The 9188-nt window shown below is 42.8% G+C and overlaps 1 protein-coding gene across 1 annotated transcript; it reads right to left on the minus strand.

Annotated features, from left to right (window-relative positions):
• Window positions 1–1308: 1308 nt before the first annotated feature.
• LOC109207810 lies at window positions 1309–1713 on the minus strand. Its single transcript, XM_019370801.1, has one exon. It carries the CDS (start codon window positions 1711–1713, stop codon window positions 1309–1311), a length of 405 nt encoding a protein of 134 aa, XP_019226346.1.
• Window positions 1714–9188: the final 7475 nt, after the last annotated feature.

The raw sequence follows: 9188 nt of genomic DNA on the forward strand, positions 1-9188 counted from the left end.
GAAGATATTCGTGTTAAGGGTCATGAAGCTCGAGTCGCTTGTGGTTATGATCCTGCTACGCCTGAGGCTGATGATGATGAGGGGGACGAGGGTGTAGACCGGCTTGAGGAGAATGCCTGGTATGATGTTGCATATCCTGAGGGCGAAGGCGCTAATGGTTAAGGAGGCGATGCTGTTGAGGACCAAGTCGGCAGGGATGTTGAAGGCCGTGATGGTGATGACCAGTAGTTTTCTTTTGATTTTTTGTGTATGTTTCAGCTGGCGTCTTCACGAGCTTATTGTAAATAATTTATAAGTACATGAACTGTTGAGTATTTCCTTGCATCTTCTTCTGCTCCTGCAGTTTATTTACTATACTTGTGCATATTTTTGTTTCTTTGTTAGGGTGTGGTCAAGGGCCGAATAGTGTTTGTTCGAGCAGGGTCAAACATAACCTTTTATTAAGTTGTAGGCGAGGGCCGATAAGTGTTTGTTCGAGTAGGGTTGAACATAACCTTTCATTAAGTTATGGCCGAGGGCCGATAGGTATTTGTTCGAGTGAGGTCGAACATAACCTTTCATTAAGTTGCGGTTAAGAGTTGAAAGGTGTTTTTCGAGCAGGGTCGAATATAACCTTTCATTAAGTTGTGGCTGAGGGCCGATAGGTGTTTGTTCGAGCAGGGTCAGACATAACCTTTCATTGAATTGCCTCCGAGGGCCGAAAGGTGTTTTTTCTAGCAGGGTCAAACATAACCATTCATTAAGTTGCGGCCGAGGGCCAAAAGGTGTCTTTTCGAGTAGGGTCCAACATAGCCTTTCATTAAGTTGCGGCCGAGGGCCGAAAGGTGTTTTTTCGAGCAGGGTCGAACATAACCATTCATTAAGTTGCGGTCGAGGGCTAAAAGGTGTTTTTTCGAGCAGGGTCCAACATAACCTTTCATTAAGTTGCGGTCGAGGGCTGATAGATGTTTGATCGAGCAAGTGAGGGAAATAGTAACCACGACCCTACCTCCGCGTACTTCGACACCAAACGTTCCCTTCGCCGCCTTGTTAAAACCCTCCTTGAGAAAACCCAAATGGGACAAAACTCAAGTGAGGGAAAAAAGAGTATGACATGGGGGACGCTTTTCCTCTCAGAAGTTAAAGTATTTGAGGTGGCTCATATTCCAATTGTTTTTTAGTAGCTTTCCTTCCATTGTCTCTAATTGGAACGAACCCTTGTTTGCTTCGGCTGTGATTTTATGTGGACCACCCCAATTTGTTCCCAGTTTGCTTTCCCTGAGATCTTTGCTCGCTTGAGTTTTTGCTTTCAGTATATAGTCCCCGACTTTAAGTGGCCTGACCTTTGCTCTCTTGTTGTAATAGCGTTCTGCTTGTTGTTTTTGGGTGACCATTCTTATGTAGGCCATATCTCTTCGTTCGTTCGTCGAGTTCCTGCCTTCTGCTCTTGCTGTTACTCGTGTCGCTCTCATGGGAGTACCTTATGCTAGGTTCTCCGACCTCAACTGATATTACTACCTCGGTCCCATAGACCAAAGAGTATGGCATCTCTCCAGTGCTTGTTTTTGGAGTTGTTCGGTAGCCCCCCAATACTTCTGGTAGTATTTCCAGCCACAGTCCCTTGGCGTCTTTGAGCTTCTTCTTCATAAAGTTTTTATTGACTTGTTGGAGGACTCTGCTTGTCCGTTTCCAGCTGAGTGATACGGGATCGAGAGTATCCTCTTGATATGCCATTTCTCGAAGAATTCAGCGGTTTTCTTTCATGTGAACTGGGGTCCATTGTCGCAACTGATTTATTTGGGAAGGCCGAATCGGTAGATGATGTTTCTCCATATAAAGGTGATTACTTCCTGTTCCCATATTTGGGCGAATGCTCCTGCTTCCACCCACTTAGAGAAATAGTCAGTTAAAACTAAAAGGAATCGTATGTTACCTCGCCCTACTGGTAGGGGGCCCACGATGTCCATTCCCCATTTGATGAATAGCCAAATGGATGTGACTAAGTGGAGATGTTCGCCTGCTTGGTGAATCATTGGGCGTTCCTTTGACCATCCTTCTTTTTTGTCATTACTGCATTGGCGATCCACTTAGGGTACTTCGATTCGCTGATGGAACCGTTTTCTAGCAGTTTTTCCATGTCCTCGCACACATCGTCATTATTTGTGGAGTTGAATTTACGTTTGACTTATCTCACTGGCGTGGACAGGGTCGATGTTTAATTAGTGCGTGGCTATTTCCTTTGGGATGCCCGACATATCCGCATGGCTGAAAGCAAACAAATCTACGTTAGCTATTAAAAATTGACTGTATTTACCTGGTTCCCGAAGCTTGCAACCGATATAGGCCTTCTTGCTGTGGTTGTTGAGATTCAATTGAACGGGGTCGAGGTCTTCTATGGTTGAACCAGTGGTTTCGACCGCGTCAGGGTCCTTGATGACGTCCTATGTCTCCTCTTGATCCGACCTGGACCCTGTTGATTGCTATGCCTCTTTTTCTTTGTCTTTTCTCTGTTGGGAATTTAATTACTTGGTATAAGCTGGAGGGGACGACTTTCATGGGATATATCCATCGTTGTCCCACAATGGCATTGTACGGGGTGGCTGATGTTGCCCAAATTCACACCACTAATTGGGATTGTGAAATGATCAATGCAACTATAATTACCCAACGTGAGTCAGGGTCGATTCCACAGAGAGCTTATGTTGGATTAGGTATATATCTAGACTAAGTGTATGATATGACCAAAATGCACTTCCACATATTTGGTTGTTTCTTTCTACTTCTAATGATTATGCTAATGTTTACAAATGAAAAGCTAGAGAACGATATTTTTGGTGTTGTTGTTTTTCAAGTTGATAAAAGATCTAGGGTCGTGACTTCCACCTAGGTGGTTACCTAACGGATTGTAAGCTTTAGGGCAAGTTTGATTGGTTGGGGTGTAACATAGCAATCACACACAATTATCCACTCGATACCTCTCGGTAGTTAGAGTAGTTTTTTCCAATTTGGCTTTCTCAAGTCCAAATGGGTAATTCACAAAACAAGTGATATATGCTCAAGTTGGGTCTTACTATCTCTAGATTCAACCCTTTAATTGGGGCTATCAATTTCTTGAGTTCACCCCAATTCCTTGTTAACCAAGTTTTCCTAGACTTAGTCTCTCTTTCTCAAGTAGAGACTAAGTCAATTAGGCATGAATCAATGTTTGCAACCATTAATTCTTAAATTCAAGCAAGAACTAGGCTAAATATCACTAACCTAATCACAAACAAGCCCTAAATTAAACACCCATTAGGTACCTACACTAGGGTTGGGTCACAACCCTAGCTAAGAAATTAGCTACTCATAGAGGAAATTGAAGAAAGTAAAGAAAAAAATAAGATTAAACTCATAATAAATGATAAAGGGAAGAAAATCCAATGTTAAAATGATAAACTATTACAAAGTTACCCAAATCAGTAAAGGAAAAACGGCTATCTATTTTCTGATATTCCAACTTAACCTAAATTTGACAAAAAGAACTATTTATACACAGCTGAAATTATCAGACAAAATTGGCCCTACGGAGGTTCTGCGGCCGCACAATTCTGTATGCGGTCCGCACGTTGGTGTTGGCTTGACAGGATGGACTTTTGCAGTCGTAAAATTTTGGGTTGCGGCCGCACTTCTTCAGATTCTGCGGACCGAACAATTATGAGTGCGGCCGCACTCTTGAGTTTGAGCTTTGACATGGAAGGCTTCTGCGGAACGCATATTTCTGAGTGCGGCCACACTTTTGATTCTGCGGCTGCATAATAATGGTGTGGTCCGCACTTCTTCATGGACCAAAATCACATCTCTCTGAACCTCATCTTCTGCGGCCACACTATAATTGTGCGGTCCGCACTTTGCATAGAAAATCTGACAGAGGAGTCTTCATAGTCTACGGCCGCACGCAATATTGTGTGGTCCGCACTTTGCTCTTTTTTGCTTTGTTTTTGTCCTTGTCCAAAATTACTCCTTCTTGAGTTGATTTTCATCTCTTTGGCTCATTTTCCACTAATCTTGCAAGTAAGCACATTTTATCAGTTCTGGGGAATACCTTTAAGCATTTTTGAGCTAAAATACAAGTAAAAGAGTGCAAATAAGTAGTCAAAATCCCTACTTATCAACTCTCCCAAACTTAAGCTTTTGCTTGTCCTCAAGCAAATAAGGTAATTCCCACCTCAACAAGAAAATATCTATTTCAGCTAGCTTAAGGTGAATTAAACACATATCAATTGGGACCAACAATTACCCACAACATTTATGAATTATCAACAAGGCAATGATTTGACTTTTCAAGTACAATAGTTCAAATGTGACACTAGAGTATCAAGAGTTGACTTTATTCATCAAGGAAGCTCGCTCTTTTATGTAGGCCATTGTGGATCCCAAACTCCTCCTCCTCTACTCTCCGTTAGCATATCTCACTTAAGAATGTAGCCCTCAATTCAAGGATTTTTGAAAAGTTCGCTAATCTCTCTCAAAAGAATGTCATAAGTACGGCTCTAGGTATCATATGCTTGACCCTCATGTGAATCACCACTAATGTAAGTTCACTCAGCTTGAAATCACGTAGGGCTTTTGCAGAATGTAATAAAGGCTTTTGGACAAAGGTAGGGAACGTTGGAATAGAAACGGGTTCATCTTTTCTTAAGCACTCCATTTTTCTCTTTTTGGCTCATGTTGTGCCGACTCTTTGAGTCATTATCTTTTTCTTTAGGTGAACTAGAGAGACATAACATCACTCTTTCTCGGTCATGATGGTCATTTTCTCCTTCTTTGTTTTCTCCATGCTTTGCATTATTGCTTTTCTTTGAATCCCTTCAACTCTTCACTTTATTCACTTTCTTTTTGTATTTTTCTTTTGTTCATTCTTTCTTTTTTCTTTGCCTATCCTTTTTTTCATTTCTTTTCTTTTTGTGCCTTCTTACCACTTTCAATCTCCCCGTCTCTACCCCAAACTTACGTTTTAGCCAATTACTTCTCAAGAGTGATAAGGAAAGTTAGGGTGCCAAGAGAGGGTCACTACAAAACGGGTAAAGGCTTGTAACGTGTCTATCAAATGAGAAAGGTCTTAGGCTCGAATGGGTTGACTAGTGATTGCAACATTGGTGGGACATGGAAAATTTTAAGCAGGTCAAGGAGAGCCTACAATCACTTCTCAAGCCAAGCAAAACTTAGAATTTCGCCTAGAAACACATTCGGGGCAAGTTCTAGACCATTCACACTGGTACTTGGACTTGCAACAAAAATCTCACTTCTCACACAATTGGATTGTTAAAGAGGATAGATTCGAGGGCCCACAACAACCATATTCAAGATTGAAAATCGCGAATGGTTCAACTAAACCACTCGATGATTGCTCAAGTCAATACAAGAGTATAAAGGTCACTAATTAAAGCTATTTCATGCCAAGAACTTGTTTTTAACCATAAGGCCGTAGTTAAATGTGTTGGTACCAGATGAAGCATGCTTGACCCTTTTTATTCATTAATACTACTATTTTTACCTAAACATAAAAAACAGACTCAATCCTTTAAGAAGGTTGTCACGCCATCCATCGTTGGGAAGAGTCACCTGGTTCACACAAAACCCACCTTTGAATTGTGGAGTTAAGAAAACCAAAGGATTATTGCTCACTTAAACATAAGAAGAAGATACCAAATCAAAAAGAATCTATTAAAGTAAATAAGAAGTTATACTACTAAGACAAACAAAAGAGAAGCTATGAAATAAACTACTGAAAGTAAGACAAATGAATATACAAACCGAGGGAAACAGAATATATACATCGAAAGTGAGGGAGGAATATATACATAATGAAAGAGAGAATAAAGATAAAAGAAAAAGAGTATTAAAGTTATTACAAACCAATGTCATATCAAATCAATCAAAATNCCCCCCCCCCCCGAATAAGAATAAGCATTGTCCTCAAGACTTAACAAAAATCAAAATAATGAAGGTAGAAAGTTAAGAGAACTCCCTATGTGGTCTCAGTGTGCATGGGATCATCAACATCCTCGGGCTCCGCCAACTGGATCTCATCATCCTCCAGCCAGGGAATAACGGGGTTGGAGAACATCTGAAGCATCTCCTTAGCAGTGTGGGCAACAAGGTCTGGCTCTTTAGACTGGCCAGCTACTGCCTCTGATGCCCCAGGTACTAATGGTGTTGCTAGTGCTGCTGGTGCTGACTCCAAGTGGTAGATCTCCAGCAGATGCTATCTTGGCAATTTCTTTTCTTAATCTAACCACTAACTTCTTCGAAGCCTGATATTTTCGCATCTTCTTCACCTGTTTTCCAGACTCCTCAATGACTGTCCCATGTGCCACCAGAGTATCCATAATGGTCTTCTGATTTTCCAGGATCTTTGATAATGTTTCCTCCACTATAGAGGTACCTATGATGCTGCTGGGGTAGAAGACTATGCTGTAATAGCACTGGATATGTCAGACAACTTTAAGGTAGCTGTCTGCATCCAGTTGTGGATCTGTGGATGAGGCATGCACCAGTACTGATGTAGATGGTCTAGAAGGTGGACGTGGTGGTATGTCAGCTGTTTCGGTGGAAGGACTGGCTGCTGTGGAAGGCATGGTAGCTGTAGAAGGCTCAGCAGCAGAATTTGTAACCACCACCACTGGCTCATCAGACTGGCCACCGGTGGTAGTTGCTTTACCCTTGAACTTTGGGTTACCCGGTCTTTGCATAGAGTACCATGAGAAGGGATTTTTGGCCCGCACCTGTGTATGAAATCTCATTGGCTCCACCTTGGAATCCTTAAAGTATTCAGTGAGGGTGTTTGGACATGGATATGAGCTTTCACCCTTTTGGAAAACCACTGACATGTTGGCTGACCGGATGGAACCCACATTGATTTGGTACCTGGTCATGATAGATGCCACCAGAACTGCTCGGGGAAGTGGAAGATTGTTCTCGTTTCTGCTCGGGTCTATCCGACTGCACACGAATATTTGCCACCCTTCTGCTTCAAAATTGAGGGTGGCCCGTGCAATGGGGACTCTCGTTGTGATTCACGGTGGCGATTGTCTTGGGGCTGCCAAGATCTCTGCTAACCTAGGGCGAGCTGCATCACCCATAGCAAGCTTCTCCATGTATTAGACTGCCTCTATCTCCTCAAATCCCATATAAGTGTTCGAAGTGAATTGATCAAATCAGACCTTCAAATTTCACACTTTGGTCACTTTGGTACCTTTCTTGATGTGTGCCACATTGGCATGGAATTCATGTACCAAGTGCTAGTTGGCATCAATGACACTCTAGGCGAGCCACATCCACCCCTTGCGCTCCCTGAACTACCGAAGGACATTTGGATTGTATTTATCCATATTCTTCACTAAGAATTGCCGCTCAAGTGTGAATGATCTCTGGGGCCACCATTCTCTAAACCTATTGAAGGTGTCAAACTCACAAATCGATCTTCCCATATCTCCTTCTTCTTTGACCTCTCTAGGCCGCCCACTCTAGTGTCACCCCCTCTACCATCATCAAGAGCATCATCATCATCATCAGCGGGGATTGGTGCTGCCGGGGCATGTGAGGAACAGGGCTCAGAATCCTGGCTACCCTCTTCCGAACCCTCAGAAGAACTAGCAGAGGAGGAGGGTTCATCTCTCAATTGAAGTCTACCTGGAAACTGCTTTGGTTGAGATTGGGCATCGGGTTGTGCTTGCACAGAGTTACCCTCTCAAGCTTCCCTAGACGGGAGATACTCACTGGATTTTGAGGGTTCAGGGACTCTGTTGGCAGTTGCCTTCTTGTTTATTTCTTTTTTGATTGAGAGTGGGAGGTTGCCCCTGCCTCGGCCTCGGGAGGGTTCACCCCTCCCTTTAAAAATATCACCTCTACCTCATGAACGAACCATTGTCTGCAATACAAGGCGAATAAGTCAGTTACAGTTCCAAAGCAGTGTTAACAGCTGCATTACAGTTGCAGGAAAGCAGTCTACAGAAGGGACAGTGCGGACCGCACAAAAGTGAGTGCGTCAACAATGTGCTATGTACGGGCCGCACAATTTGGAAGTGCGGTCGCACATCCTGATGTGCGGTTCGCATAATTTTGATTGCGGCCGCACAACTCCAGGTTTAGACTACTGTTTCTCTGATCTTTCAACAGTGCGGTCGCACACACAGTTCCACAGACCGTACAATTTTCTGCGGACCGCACAATTATGAGTGCGGTCCGCACTTTTTATTCAACACACTTGCCCTAACTATAGGATCTGCGGACCGCACATTTTCGTGTGCGGCCGCACAATTTGAAATCAAACGGCACTAACTTTAGGTTTTGCAATTTGACATAATTTAGACATGGTATTTACAAGTAAACATGATTAATGATCTACCCAGCCCCCCATGAACACTTATAATATTGCCCACATGATTTTAAGCACTCATAACTAACATTTGACATTTTAGGTCTAAAAATACTCTACCACAGAAGAATAAAAACTAAGAGAAATCGAAAAATCTAAAGATGTAATGAACATACCAGTTATGAAGCATGCAGGTAATAATCTACACTAATGAAATGAAGGAAGATTGTGAACTAATTGAACGTGCACTGTGTTTGCTTAGGGTTCAAGAACACAGCGTGTGTAAAGTTGTGAATAGTGCATTGAGGTTCTATTTATAGGTTGACCAAGTCGCCCCTAACTTAAGCTGACTGCGGCCCCACAATTTTGAGTGCGGTCCGCACTCTTTACCTGGACCTTGAAGAAACTCTGCGGTCCGCACCAAAGTGAGTGCGATCGCAAAATTTGTGCGGACCGCACAATTTTGTGTGCGGCCGCAGATTTGCTATGAATTTTGACAGACCAACTTAAGAGAACTTGCACTTTTGGTCTTCCAGTTGTGCGACCGCACACAAAATTATGCGGTCGTAGAGTGATTTCTTCTGCTGCCTTTAGAATTGTGCGGTCCGCACTTTTGCAACACTTAGCCAATTTTTTATGACACAGTCACTGCAATTCACACCCATTCCTGCATACACTTCAAAAGAAAAAGACACATGGGTTGCCTCCCAAGAAGCGCCTGATTTAACGTCGCGGCACGACGCAGATTACCAATCATTTAAAATGAAGAACCGCCACGACGTGGCCATCATCAACTTTATCAAGATAGTGTTTCACCTGGTGCCCGTTGACTCCAAACACCTCATCATTTTTA

The sequence above is a fragment of the Nicotiana attenuata genome, unplaced genomic scaffold (genome assembly GCF_001879085.1).
Source record: "Nicotiana attenuata strain UT unplaced genomic scaffold, NIATTr2, whole genome shotgun sequence".
NCBI lineage: Eukaryota > Viridiplantae > Streptophyta > Magnoliopsida > Solanales > Solanaceae > Nicotiana > Nicotiana attenuata.